Below are 14,429 nucleotides of genomic sequence, written 5' to 3'. Positions count from 1 at the left end.
CAGAGTGTGAGCAGGTGAGGGGCAGAGAGAGAGGGAGACACAGAATCTGAAGCAGGCTCCAGGCTCCAAGCTGTCAGCACAGAGCCTGACGAGGGGCTTGAACTCACAAACTGTGAGATCATGACCTAAGCGAAGTCAGGCACTTAATCAACTGAGCCACCCAGGTGCCCCTGTGGCCACCTTTCTTGTCATAATTCTTCCCCCTGTGGTTTGCCTATTGCTCTGTTGTGCCTCATTGCACTGTGATCCCTCCTCTCTTGAAAGTGCTTTCTGTGTCCAGCTTAAACGTTTTTTATATGTCTTTTTAACCAGAAATTAAAATCTTTTTTATTAAAATCATATTTTCCCTGAATATTCATTTGTCAATGAGGATAAAATTGGCCCCATGGCAGTTTTATCATTATGAGATAATGTAAGAAAGATTATAAAAATACAGAGCCCAGAAATCTATGGACTTCACACCTTGCTTGTACTTTCCCAGAGTGCCTTTCCTGTTCTGGCCTCTTTCACACTATTTGATGACTCTTCTAGAGGGAAGTGGCCTGAGGATATGCTCCTCACTGTGGATTCTATGTTGTTGTGGTTTTGTTTTTCAGAGCTGGGTTTGGACGCTTCTCCAGTAATGAAGAACCCCGCCAAGCTAGAGGGTGAAGCTACTGATGGTTCCTTTGCCAATAAGCATGGCCGCCACGTAATTGGCCACATTGATGACTATAGTGCCCTAAGACAGCAGATTGGGGAGGGCACACTGCTGGTCAAAAAGATAGCAGCATTTGTGAGATCAGCCTGCACCTTCCCTGGCCTTGAAGCTCAGGGCACAGAGGTAATCACGTTATAGGTCTTAGGTGCTCCTCCTTCTGATCTTCGCCCCTTCTCCCATGCTGTACACGCCCCACAGCTGAGGACACATCTACTTACACCCAGCCAAGCCTTTTTTCTCCATCCCCTATTTTTGCTATAAACTCTGCTCTGACCAATGTTTCCTCTCAGAACCACAGAAATGCCTGTGCAACATTACCATCCTCATCTGTAGAGTACTTGCTGGGTGTTGGCATACATGGGGTGCTGTGCTGAGCACCCTTTGGTCGCTTGGTATCTGGTCCAGTCATGCTGGCACATGGCCATCCATGGGCAGAGTAAAATCATTTAATCAGATGGCTGGAAATTCCAGATTTGCATCTAGATGGGCCGCATGTTGTGGAAGGGGCAAGAAGCCGGGCAGCCATGGGATTTCTCCGTACAGACTGAGCAGGGGAGGGAAGCAGGCAGGAGCCATCTCACAGTGCCTCCTGGTTTGGGGAACAGGCACCAGCTCCTGTGCTGTCCGAGTCACAGGAGATGCAGGGACATGGGGGGCAGCCCGGTCCACAGGAGGCTCCGCCCCAGAGAGGGAGCCACACATCCGTGTAGATAAGTACAACAGCGGGTCTGGGCTCAGTGTCAGAAGCCGTCCTCTGAGTTGTGAGGGCATGAACACAGAAGGGGCCACTGTGCCAGGCAAGGAAAGTCACATGGTCCTAGAGGAACCACTAGGGGGAACACAGATCCTCTGGGGGATAGAGGGTGGCGTTCCAGGTAAAGGGACCGGCACCTCAGTCCTTGGAGATACAATTGCTTCCCAGTTGAAGCGGAAAGTGTGATTTAGGGTTTTGCCCAGTGGTGCCAGTGCAAAAACCAAGGACCTTAGACTTGAGAGCTCGGATCAGGACTAGAAGCTTACAGAGAGTATGAGGGAAGCCGGAATCTGATGATCCTTGCAAGTTGGAGGTCACTGCTGAGGTGGAGACCCTGGGCTTCCAGGTTAGAAAATGGTTTCACAGGGTCAAGCAGGCCCATGTCTGTGCCTCACTCACAAAGGAAGCCTGAGCCCTGAGTGCTGGGGTGGGGAGGGATGGGAGAGAGGGATCGCTCGGCCCCAGTGATGTCCGCGCCCGTCTCACCCACTCTCCCAGGTGCCAGGCAGCAAAGGCATCCATGAACTCGGGAGCAGCGCACAGGCCCTGCAGCACGCACTGGAGGAGTCAGCCTCCCTCCTCACCATGTTCTGGCGAGCAGCCCTGCCAAGCCCCCCCAGCCCTGCACCGGCTGGCAACTCGGTGAGTGGCACATCCTTCCCTGCTTCTGCCCCAGATGTCACCCCTCTCCTCCGTCCCGCAGGTCCTGAAGGTCAGGAGCCAGACACTGAGTTGGGACAGAGGCTCCTCAGAGGAGTGTCCCCGAGGGAGACCTGTCATCTGTGCTGGCTGCATGCAGTACAGCTCTGACGACATCCCTTCTCCTTCCTCCCCCTGTGAAGACGGAAGAGGAGGCTGTGGAGAGGGCGCGCAGCAAGAGCCCTGGTGGCCCAGGAGTGTTCGCTTTCTTTCACTTTCTAAACTTGGCTGAGCTGAGAGTTTAGGGGCATGTGAACGTGTCAACATTCGTGTCCCTGTGCCACCCCACAGAATATCACCATGAGAGGACCAGCCTCTAGAAGCCACCTACCGCATCCCAACACACAGCTTACCTCTGCATCCCTGGGCCAGGCCCCAGAGAGTCAGCCCTGCCCCCACCTCCGCCAGGTGCCCTCAGACCCGAGGCCTGGGCTCTGCTTGCTGGGACCTTGGACAGGAAGGTTTCTCCGTCTGCCCCCCACCCCGGGATTCTGAAGCCAGATTAATGTCACTGACACCTTAGGAGACCTAAGTATGCCAGCACCAAGGGAGGGGGTGTTTTGCCATCTTGAAGTTGGCACAAATATCTACAAAATCTCAGACTCTCTCAGGCCAGCCCTCTCTCTCTGGGTGTCACATTCCCAACTAGCAAGTCATATTTGTGATGCCAGGGTACCAGACATGACGTCAGCACCAAACGTGGGTTCTTTCTTGTTCAACCACCAGGACTTCTGGCACTGCCCGGAGTCAGGTTCTCTTCAGCAACAGGACTGGAGGCCTCCTCTGTGTGGGGCTCCCAGGTTTTCAGGGAGGCTTCCTAATCCTACCGTTCCAGACCACCCTAGGCGGGCCTCCGCTGGAGGGTTTTAGAGGCTTTCAGGGAGGGAACCCGGGCCAGAAATAATTGAGAAGATCATAGAATCCCAATTTCGATTTTCAAGAGCCACAAAGCATGGGGTGCTTAGGCCTTCTGACCACTGACAGAGAGCCTGTTTCTCTTCCTCAGGGACAGTCCCTGAAAAGGGAACTTCTGGAACTGAGAACCAAACTGTCCGCACAGGAGAATCTCCTTCAGAGCACAGCTGAGCGTCTGAAGACCGCCAACCAGCAGAAGGAGACCATGGAGCGGTTCATCTTCAGCCAGTGTGAGTGCCCCCAAGCCGAGGGACGGGAGAGGAATTTGGGGTGGGGGGGCTTCCAGCCTACCCACTTGTGCTGCGGATAGACGGTGACCACACAGACTTGGGGAGGGGGCACACTGATGTGACATCCCCAAACCTCCCGTGCCACCAGTGATTGTGGATGTGGAGGGAGGGGCACGTGGGGACAGCAGGAGACCCTGAGCTGAGTGGCCAGAAGGATACGCTTCAGAACACACACCCAAGGCAGGTATGGGCCCAGCTGGTGATCCCTGCCTTGTTGGGCTGTTTTGTTGTTTTCAGTGACCAGGACACATGACGTGTTGAAGAAGGCAAGGACAAATTTGGAGGTAAGGGGGACACTGACCAGTCAGAGCCACAGAGCCCAGCCCACACCCATCTCCATGTGTCTTCAGAGTCCGCAGGTGATCCCTGACCTGCTCTGACCTTCCAGATTTCCCATCCACTTGTAGGACTCAGGTCCTCAATAAGTGTCCTTCTAGCTCCCCTCCCAACCCCTCCACTGCCATCTCTGTTCCCTGTCACATTGTCACCCTCTTGTTTCCTCACCCCACTTCTTCCTTCCTGTAGGCCAAGTCAGGAGTCCGAGGAAAGCAAGTGAGTTGATTCTCAAGGTCAGAGGGGAGTCCGCCTCTGAATGAGCTTCTGGGAGAGGGTGCTGGGGCCCGTTCTGCTGTTTCCTGGAGCACTTTCCACCTCATGAAAAGTAAAGCCAAGATGCCATCTAATTGATTGAGTCCATCCCACCCCCTATTGCGCTGAGGACAGCAATTCGACTTTGATATATCTCATCCCAAAGAAAACCATTGGGTCCTATCCACCTAAAAGAGAATTTGATGATAAATAAAAATGGAACTTGAAGGGAAACATTTTATCTATATGGCAGACATTCTGTAGGTTTACTTAAAATACTAACACCTTCCCTAGCAAATATGCCCACCAAACACGTGAAGTGTAGGAAATGGCTTGTAAATCAGAAACTATACCTTTCACTTGGACCTCAAAGCTTTGCCAGAAGCAGTTGGGCCTATTCCTAGGAATGTTCCCTAACTATAACCTGAGAGAAAGCTGATCCCACAGTGTGAAAATGGGTCGGGCCATGACGTCACCCTCCTTTTTTTTTTTCTTTTTTGGCTAATTCCCTTTCCTTTTTCTCTGATAATTCCTTTCTTTCCTGAGCCTCTTTAGAAGAACACTTACAAGATGGCCTCTGTAAAGCCTTATTCCTGTCCCAGCAAAGGTAACCCAACAGCCCCACATACCCACTGGCTTCCCCTTGTATGGAAGTTTCCTCCACACTTCGAGAGACAATGGAAAGGGCCCAGGGCTGGGTTCTAATCCTGGGATTGTCACCAACCAGCCCTGTGGCTTTGGCTGGCCCCTCAGTCTCTGTGAGTCCACCACCCTGCTTCTGTAGGAGGTGGCACTAGACTTAGGGGATCTCTAAGCTCCCAGCTGCCTTGCCCCTCCCTCTCCTCATTAAGTGCTAGACATGAACTTCACAGAGGACTTCCCTGCACCGTGTGCTATCCATCCTGCAACAGGCTATTTCTATACATGCATGTTTCATGCTAGGCGCTTCTATTCCTGGGAGGTCACAGAAGCCATCATTTTGCTCCAAGTGAACTGGGGAGTGAACTGGGTCCCAAAGAGGGAGTGTGGGATCCGGGCAGCGGCTCTGAGCAGGGCCATCACCACCCGAGGTGGTGGGAAGCTTTCCCTCTAACCCGGTGGCACCAGAGGTTCCTCAGGATGACAGCCCTTCCCCTAGGCTGTCACTGAGCCCATGGCCCTGCCACCGCCCAGTGCTCACTGCAGCTCAGGGAGCCACCAGCAGGGCCTGACAATGGACTCACCCTGTTGCACTTTTGTCTCCAGGTGAAGTGCCTGAGGGCTCTGCCAGGCACCCCAGTCTTGTGACCCTTGCCTTCCAGGAGTCACGCAAGAAGAGGAGCCTGCAGAGATCCATCAAGCAGCAAGAAGGATGGGCCCACCCCCCCCTTGGTGCAACTCCCACCTGCTGATGAGACCTGGGCCCCACTCCTGCACACCTGTTGGAGGGTGCAGGAGGAGCCAGACACGTGGCCCAGTGCAGGAGGGCGGAAGGTAGAGAGCCTGTCCTGCGGTTAAGGAGCACCATCAAGAGAACCACCAGCCAGGGTGCCCTGGGCCTAGCCCTGAGCAGAACAGGCATGGTTTGTACAGGGCCTTGTGACCCTGCTTCTAAACGCCACACTGGCCTGGGAACTCGCAATGGCCACTTCTCGCTTCAGTGCCCTTCCTCACGTGGTCACCCAGGGGAAACAGGACCCTGCTCCCTACGGATGGGACACGCGGTCCCCACACGGGAGCTCCTCAGCAGTTCTAAAGCACACGAGTGACAGCGGTGCCCTGAGGGACAGTGGGGCTCAGCCGGCACTACTCCCAGATGTACGCTTGCTCGGGGCCAGCTCAGCCCGGCCAGCGTGGGCTGGGCGTCCGTCTACACTGCAGCACCCGAGTGCTTTGAATCCACGTGGCGAAAGTGGTGGCTTCCCACGTGCAATGTCCCGCTTAGCCTGGCGCCTCCTATTTCCATTTATGGCCTCCAAAGTGTGGCGATGACCGCGGCCTAGTTACGCTGTCCCCTTTTAAATAAGTCCTCTCTGGGGACCTGGGACTCGTGGCCAGACCAAGCCCATTGAGAGTCCTCTGTAAGACAACCCAGTGATCATACTTAAGTGGCACCTGAGAGGCCCCCAGTTGTGTGAAAGCCTCGTCTGTATCTTCGCAGTGCTTTAGAACGCGTGTCTGTGTGTATAAATGTACCATAGATATTTCTATCTGTCGCTATAGCGATATGTTTTGGGCAACATAACTGGTGGACAGAGTCTGTTAGAGGAAATGAAACACAGTCTTTTCGGTGGCTATGAAAGTAAAACGTGTATAAAGAAATCAAACATTTTTCTTCAGCTGCTTTATTTCCGATCTGGGCACCGTCTCTAGGCTGAGTGTGAGAGAGGACCAAAGTCACACTGTCCCTAAGAAGGTCACGGTCCAGTGTTTAAAGTCTTCGGAGTAAAGGAAAAAGTTTGGGCTTCTTTGATCATTGTGTAAGAATCCCCAATCTAAAAGTACAAGAGAGTGGTTCTTAGGTTGGGAAAGCCTTAGAGTCAGCAATGGAGGTCACAGAAGCTACCACCTGGGCTCTAACCCCAAGAGATGTAGTTGGTGTGAGGCCCCGGAATCTGCATTTCTTACATCAAACCCAGGTGATTCTGATGCAAGTGGGCTGCAGACCAATTCCAACATATTGCTCTCTAACATTGACCCAAAGGTATGAATGAAGTTGGTTTCCTTTAAGGGAGCATCTTTAACTGCAAAGCGTGGAAGTCCTTCCACAAATGTGGCACCGAGATCTGCAACTATTCCTCGGCAAGTGTCTTAGTCACGTCCTTCCAGGAACTAACACAAAGCTATCGCTCCACAATGATTTCCTAGAAAGAGTTCAACAACACAGACAGCAGCAACCACAAAACCCTCAAACACCATCCTCCCCACCACCTCCAGTAACAAATAGATCCATCCAAAGACTCACACCCGAGGCAGACACGGGTCCTACTTTCACGGTAGACAGAGTGACCCCACGTGTGCTGTCACACTTGGTTGTTTAAGTCTTCCCATGAGTGCCTTTGGCTGTCAACAGAGCAACTCGCTGGCCCAATCCGCAGAATGGATGACGAGTCTGTAAACAAGTAGGACACAGAAGCCCAGAGCGAGGCTGTGCTGCCCCGTGATTATTCCAGGATCCGGACAATTCCTCCCCCATCCCTGTGCTGCCGGGCCTGGTCGCAGAATCAGTACTCATGAGAACTCGGTGCTTCCACAAAGTTCGTTTTATGTCCGTGACATTTACGAAAGCAACAGCCTATGACGCCCTATAAAGCTCAGGTCTGCTCGGGATCCAGTCACAGATCACTTTTGGGGGAAAGCCGTAAACGCCATGCTTGCATGTTCGCTCTCTGTGACATGCTGAAAAGTAGCTCTGTGCCTTAAGAGAACTCGCGCAACAGAAACGTAGCTGTGAGAGGAGGGGGTTCTCCCGTATTTTTCCTTTTGTAAGTTATGTCCTTGCCCTCCTTGGGAAAGGAGCACAGCCCACTCTTGAAAAGTGAACAGTCAATCTGTGTGACCACCAGTGGCTTCCACTTTGCATAAGAACGTGCTGAGCCTGTGTGCAGGGAACAGACTTTGAATGTTACAGAAAAGAAGGGAAAGAAAAAAGATGGCGGGTGATGAGGTGAAGAAAGGCAAAAGAAATGTAGATGCAATTCAATTTCCTTACACCTTGCAGCCCACTGGTCAACAGCTGACACAGGACCTCCTCAAGGAACTCACAACTGCCTTAATGTTAACGCTCTGCTGGACGCAAAAACCAACCTCGGCTTGAGGCTAACCAGACCTCCAGGGTCCTGTAAGCCTTCTGGAACGTATGGAACTCCTGACGGAAACTTCATTGGGCTCTACGCCCCCATCCTCCCCCACCCCCAAATTAAAACTTTATAACCAGTCACACCTCCCAATCCCAGTGCCGCTCTTCCTGTCCCCCTGTCCTGTCCCGTCCTCACGCTTTTTAGAAACACCTTTTTGCACCGAGAACGTCTCACAAAGTCTTTGTTTTGTTTTGTTTTTTAGTTTATTTATTTTGAGAGAGATACAGGGAGAGAGAGAGAGAGAGAAAATCCCCAACAGTCTCCCTGCTGTCAGCACAAAGCCTGACTTTGGGCTCAATCTCACAAACCTGTGAGATCAGGACCTGAGCCAAGAGCAAGAGTCAGATGCTGAAGCCACAGAGCCACCCAGGTGCCCCGAGAATTCTTTCTGAACCTTTCACTCCTGGCGCACCTCACATCGGCAGGTACCTAACCTAACACTTCACCGTGGAAAAGCAGCGCTTGGCCGGACCACCTAAGAGTCACGACCTGCAGCATTTATACAGGATTGGTTCCATCCCGCAGAGCTAACTACCGCTGACGTGATGAGCCAGACACCTGACATGGGTTGTCTGTGGCCGGGGTACCGACTCACCGCGAACTTAGAGGCTTAAAAGGACACACGTTTGTTACCTGACAGTTCTGTGGGTGACAAGTCCCAAAAAGGATCTCACCAGACTCAGATGGAGATGTCAACAGGGCCACCGCCCCTTCTGGAGGCTCAGGGAGACCGAGCAATTTAATCCAGGGAAACCTCACTACAGTGCAGTCGGGAGGTTTTGGCAAGGGAGCGCCTGTGTCCCACCCGCCCTGGTTTCCTCTGTCTCCATCTTCCGCACCACCAGCTACAGCAGGCAGACATCTCCTCCTCTGCCTCCTCCAGGTTGAAGGCACCCCTGTAATTCCAGGGGGCCGCCCGGATATTCCAGGACGATCTCCCCATCTCAGGGTCCTTGACCTAAGCACCTTCGCAGAGGCCCGTTTGCTGTGTGATGGATCATTTTCACAGGATCCGGGATGAGGCTGGGGACCTCCCAGGCAGGGGGCATCCTTCCGCGGACCACCACACTATTGACTCAGGTGACAACTAATGTCAGACGCCCGCCCCCCCCCCCAGGTCTCTTCTAATTTCAGCAGTCTAGTAAAAGTCAAGCACACGTCAAGGCCCAAGGGAGACAAAGGCAAATCAGAAACCAGAACGCGAGGGACAGGACCAGGAAATTGCCCCAGGACTAGTCTCTTCCGAGTAGGTGCTGCTTGGCTTTCCAGACCTGGCTTTTCCCCACGGAAGGGGGACTTTGCTGGCGGAAATCTCCTCCAAGGGGAAGCGCGCAGCGGGGGAGGAAGGGACGGCAGAGGCAGAGTGGGGCGCCCGGGACCCCACTAACCCCTGCTGTGACCTCTGGCAGGTGGGGGAGGGTCTAAGTGAGCTCAAGGCAGGTTTCCGTGGACCCGCCCCCGCCTCAACGCGGGGATCCTGGTGCGCCTCCCCCCGGGCGTCCACCAGGGGGCGCCGCGGCCCCGCCCCGCCCCGCGAACGCACCTGTAAAGCAGCAGGCACGCGGCAGTTCTCAAAGGACAGGTGTGGGTTCGCGCGCCCCGAGCTGCCAGACGTTCGGTCCCCCCGCTCTGGTGTCCAGCCCTGGTGCGGGGGGACTGGCTTGGCGGCTGAGCCCCTCAGGTGGAGCCATCGCAGTGTGTCTCCTTCAAACCGGGCTCTGGGCAGAGACAGAGCGAGAGACAGAGCGAGCGAGGTGTGTGGGCGCTTCTCCGGCTGGGGGACGTCCTCCCTCGTGTTCCTCTCAGGCGGGCGCAGTCGGCCCGGTGCTGCCCGCCGCGTGGGCGCCCCGACGGGCGCAGGGGCCGTTGCGGGAGCTGCACGGAGAGGGAAGACGAGCGGGAAGCAAATCAGTGTGGAGGGGAGAAGACGGAGGAGACCCGCAAGGAGAGGAAGGAGGCGGGGGGCGGGAGGAAGAGGAGACGCCTCAGCGCTGAGACCCCGGCGGGAGCGGAGCTGGGGGCAGGGAGACGGCGTGCGCGTGGAGCCGGGTGACGCGGGGAGGGGCGGGGAGTGAGGCGGGGCCGTTGCGTCCTGACCGGGGCGTGGCCTTATGGAAATGAGGCCGCGGTGGGCGCGGTAGAATTCCACCGGGCGGTAGAATTCCCCGGGCTGTGGAAGTGGCCGAGCTGTGGCTCGGCTTGTCTGAGGACGACGTGTGTGGGGTGAGGATGGTTGAGACGGGAGTGGGTGCGGAGGGTTTTGGGGTGCGGGGAGGCCAGTGACCGTGTGTGTACAGTGTGGTGCGTGTGAGGCTGGGTTGGGGCGGAGGGGGAGGAAGTCATACTTACCTGGCAGGGGAGACACCATGATCAGGAAGGTGGTTTTCCCAGGGCGAGGCTTGCCCATTGCACTGCGGGCGTGCTGACCCCTGCGATTTCCCCAAATGTGGGAAACTCGACTGCATAATTTGTGGTAGTGGGGGACTGCGTTCGCGCTCTCCCCTGGTCAGCGGTCTTTCAAAGTCAGATGTGTCTGCGTGCTTCTTTGCCTTGTTTTTCTCTCTTCTCTTCTTACTTCGAGGTGTCTCTTTATAGCAGAGTAAATTGCTGCTGTTGTAGGCGGTTCTTTACTTGTCCTTATCTTTGGTATTGGTCTCCTGTGTGGTTGGTTGTTTCTCACTTTGGGCGGTGGGAGCAATGTCCCTTGGGGGGGTTCGAACTGTTCCTTACTGTCACCCTGATCCTCATACAAAGGCTTCTTTACGGGTTTTGCCTTTGTCAAAAGGGCGGGAGGGCTCTGACCTCTCACCACACGTGTGGCGTCAGGACTGCAAGTGGGAGCTCAGGACCTCACCTCAGCTGGGTTATGAGCTGGAGCCCAAGTCAGATGCTTGGGATGCTTGCAGTCTTGATGCTTAACCAACGGAGCCTCCTAGGCGCCCCACGTGTTCGCATTTCCTAGGGATGGCCTCAGTGCTTTCTCTGCGGGAGGGGAGGGAAGTGGGGCTGCAGTGGTCAACCATTGCCTGGCCTCCCCGTTTTCTGCCAGCAGGTGCAAGGGAGCTCCCAGGAGCCTAAGGCCAGTGCTACTCAGAGGTGTCTTTGGGGAAAAAGAAAAAAGAAAATCACTCCAGGGCTGCCTGGGTAGCTGAGTGGTTGAGCGTCCGACTTTGGCCCAGGTCATGATCTCAGGGTTCCTGAGTTTAAGACCCACCTCCTGCTCTGGGCTGACTGCTCTGAGCCTGGAGCCTGCTTTGCATTACGTGTCTCCCTCTCTGCACTGCGCGCGCTCTCTCTTTCAAAAAATAAATAACAACCGTTAAAAAAAAGAGAAGAAAAACACTCTGAAAGGAGGGGATTATATGGAAAAGACAAAAAGGATCACAGGGGGATTTGGTTGGGTTCCCACAGGGTCCCCATGGGTTGGGGGAAAGGGGACTCGCACACAACAGGAACTCAGGAAACATGCACACAGGGATTGGAGCATATGGAAGGCATTTCACACATCTGTAAACATTTTGCCTCACGTGGAAATCGTGGTATGTGCTTGGCCGTCATAAGGTGCCTGAATCAGGAAATCTGGAGGTACTCTCCCTGAGGAAAGGATGGGGCAACTACCTTTGTCCTTGCAGATCCAGAGCCATTCTGAGCCCTGAGAGAATCTTACATGTTGACCGACATTCCAATTCAAGATCAACGCAGAGACCCTACAATTTTAAGTTTGTTGGGTTTCCCGTGTGTGGCCAGAGGCCCCCTGGCGGAGAACAGTTGACACGCGGAGTACAGAAGTAGGCCAAGAAACAGAATATTACCTGGATATACCACATTACTTACCGCCCTCACTAGTCTCACTGAACATGGGAGTGGGCATTTCAATACGTGGTATTCAACGAGGTTTGTGGAAAAAAAAAAATGGAAAGTTTGGGTTAATAGTTTACATTGTTGTGTCCACATTGAATTCCATGGGCAGTGAAGAACGTTTTCTAGGTTCTGAGTGTGGAAATGAGGGGCTAAAGGATAAAAAACAATTCTACAACTCAATGTAACTTTGGTAACTTAGTATCTTTCACACTTGACACAGTTTTCTTTCATTTTGTCTGATGCCCTGCTCCCGTGAGTAAGTCTAGGTGTATTTGTATAAGAAAGTTGTTATCAATACGAAACGTAAAATCCATACCATTGCGTTTGGCCCTGCTTATTCCTAACGGTGTTTTAGGCTGGTTTCTAACTGCTTGTAGCCACGTTATGGCTCACTCTGAAGGCAGCCCATTCTAGCCACAGGCACACTTCTCCTTGGCCCCACCTCTAGTCTAGGTTAAGCAGACCCTCTGAGCTGGCTCCCTCACTGGGGGAAGGATGTAGGTCAAGCAGGTAATAAAGGGAAATGGAGAGAGGATGCTTAAACCAGGCATTGTCATGAGTGGGATGGACAATGTGGGAGGACCATGGCATTGCTAAAATAACATGCCTGGCGATACCTCTCTCACGCTCTCTCTGTCTCTCTCTGCAAACTTGCACTGCCCAATGAGCAATGCTGGGAGAAACCATTGTATCTCTTCTCGGAGGAAGAAAATTGGATTCCTGCTGATTTATAAGCTCAGCCTAAAAACTCCACCCAGACAATTTGGACAGAAGAACAGGAACTGGGTTCCTTGCAGTTGCTCAGTTCCTTCAGTGACGCTGGCCTGGAAAGAAAGAAAGGTACCCCAGTCAACTTTCCGCATAACCATCGAGTGAGGAACCTCTTGGCAAACACACTCATGGTAGTTACTGTAGGGAGAGTCCTGACCTACGACATGCCTGTAAGTGGGAGGGATCTCGTGTGAGCAGAACCCTGTAGGGACTCAAACATATGCCCGTGGATTTATGTAGCTTAGTGTCCTGGAAACTGTCGCATCAGTTAGGTGAGTATCAGCCTAGCAGGTGACTTCTACCAGGTTCATCGACTTCAACCAGATTCATTGGGTACAAGTGACGACTTCATGCAGCACTTAGCACGTATGTTAACTCGGGGCCAGAACACGTCCTAAGGTGGGAAGAAGTTTCTTGCAGTTAGTGTTGGTTGTCCGAGATTTCTTGTTGCTTTGCTTGCGCCTCACACAGTTAATTTTATCCTTGAAAATGTACGTCAAACTTGATACCAGAGAAGATTTGTGGGTTTGGTGGGTCTGATTTGGCCATGCAGTATTTTATGTGTGTCCTTTTCAGATGGATGTGCTCTGATGCAATTCTCTGACTGTTCTTAAAAGAGTCATCATGGGGGCGCCTGGGTGGCGCAGTCGGTTAAGCGTCCGACTTCAGCCAGGTCACGATCTCACGGTCCGTTAGTTCGAGCCCCGCGTCGGGCTCTGGGCTGATGGCTCAGAGCCTGGAGCCTGTTTCCGATTCTGTGTCTCCCTCTCTCTCTGCCCCTCCCCCGTTCATGCTCTGTCTCTCTCTGTCCCAAAAATAAATAAACGTTGAAAAAAAAAAAAAAAAGAGTCATCATGACCAAGATAAACAGGGATAATCTGTGAGCAAAGTGACTGGTGGATCATGGATCAAATACGTAGCGGGCTTTATGGCCACATTTCTTGCTGGCACGTCTTCCAAAATCACGTATTGTTCTTTTTGCGTGTGCCCATTTGTGACTCCCAAAGCCCAGAGCCACCTTTCCCTGCCACCCTGTGGTCCTTGTCCTCAGTTCCCTACAAGTTCAGGATGATGACAGCTCTCATTAAATCCCACACAGGAGAAAGCCCATATATTGTAACTCTCTGTCCCTTAGTAAATGTTAATTTCCCATATTAGGAAAGGAGCAGAGATAAGAGAATATCAAGTACAGTGAGCACTCTTACCTTGAGGAGGTACATCGACCTTGGGGAAATCTGCCACACCACGAGTGAAAAATTGTTCCCTGTCTCCCCTGGCATAATCTTAGAGAAACGTAACCTTAGGAGAAATTTCGGATTTCTCTTCAGCCAAATCAGCAGGAACGTACATCCCATGAAACAAGTGGGGGTTTATAATCATTGCAGCCGGAAAGATCTCACCCCACGGTCTCAGTAAGAGAGTGGTAGAAAGAACCACACATGACAGGATTAGGGCTGTGGTTGGTTGATGGCGGGGAGGCTGGAAGGAAGCAGGGTCTGCTCTACCTTGAACACTGGTAGTCTGCACGGGCCCGTCTTGACTGCGGTGAGAGTCAGCAGTCATTTCCTTACGAAAAGAGGAGGGTGTTTGGGGCGTTGTAGTTTGCACGGTGACCTGGTGTTTGTGGGGCCTGCTTGGAATAATCAGGTAGTCTTGTTGTGTCTCATTGTCTCAGGGTTCAGAGTCTCTTTGAGGTTGAGATCCTGTATCTGAGACTGTTTATTCCCAGCGTGAGAACAAAACAGTCAGGCCGGGATGTCAGCAGGGCCATTCAGGACATCAGAGGCTGGACTTGTTCTTTCTCCCTGGAAATCCCTAACCTAGAGGTCAAGAAAGAGAGCACTCTGGGCTCACAAGCTGTAGGTGCGAGCCTGGCTGAGTTACAGTGTGACTTTGCCTGGGTGTCTTGAATTTTCCTTTCTGTGGCTCAGTGTCTCATTTCAAAATGGGGCCAATGGGGTTTCTCCTACACGAGTCGTCCCCGGTGTTACAGGAGAGGTGCAGGTGAAGCA

General features: G+C 53.0%; 1 protein-coding gene and 1 non-coding gene across 2 annotated transcripts in view; both read left to right on the top strand.

Annotated features, from left to right (window-relative positions):
- The window catches only part of LOC124515285 (myomegalin-like), an 80,763-nt gene extending 74,532 nt beyond the window's left edge, over positions 1-6,231 (top strand). Inside the window, 8 exon segments of the mRNA XM_047084050.1 lie at positions 597-823; positions 1,953-2,096; positions 3,160-3,298; positions 3,596-3,642; positions 3,884-3,910; positions 4,502-4,553; positions 5,192-5,307; positions 5,309-6,231. Of these exon segments, the coding sequence (XP_046940006.1) occupies positions 597-823; positions 1,953-2,096; positions 3,160-3,298; positions 3,596-3,642; positions 3,884-3,910; positions 4,502-4,553; positions 5,192-5,307; positions 5,309-5,443 (887 nt within the window). The 3' untranslated portion in view covers positions 5,444-6,231.
- A 3,895-nt stretch (positions 6,232-10,126) lies between these two features.
- Positions 10,127-10,290, top strand: LOC124516865 (U1 spliceosomal RNA). Its single transcript, XR_006963251.1, has one exon. It is a non-coding gene; the product is annotated as a U1 spliceosomal RNA (small nuclear RNA).
- The last annotated feature ends 4,139 nt before the right edge of the window (positions 10,291-14,429 follow it).

This window comes from Lynx rufus, unplaced genomic scaffold (assembly GCF_022079265.1).
Source record: "Lynx rufus isolate CCGP_SWC_20201006 ecotype Redwood Valley unplaced genomic scaffold, mLynRuf1.p SCAF_2, whole genome shotgun sequence".
In the NCBI taxonomy this organism is placed as follows: domain Eukaryota; kingdom Metazoa; phylum Chordata; class Mammalia; order Carnivora; family Felidae; genus Lynx; species Lynx rufus.
Note: the sequence above shows the minus strand (reverse complement) of the source record. Positions and strands in the feature narration are given on the sequence as shown.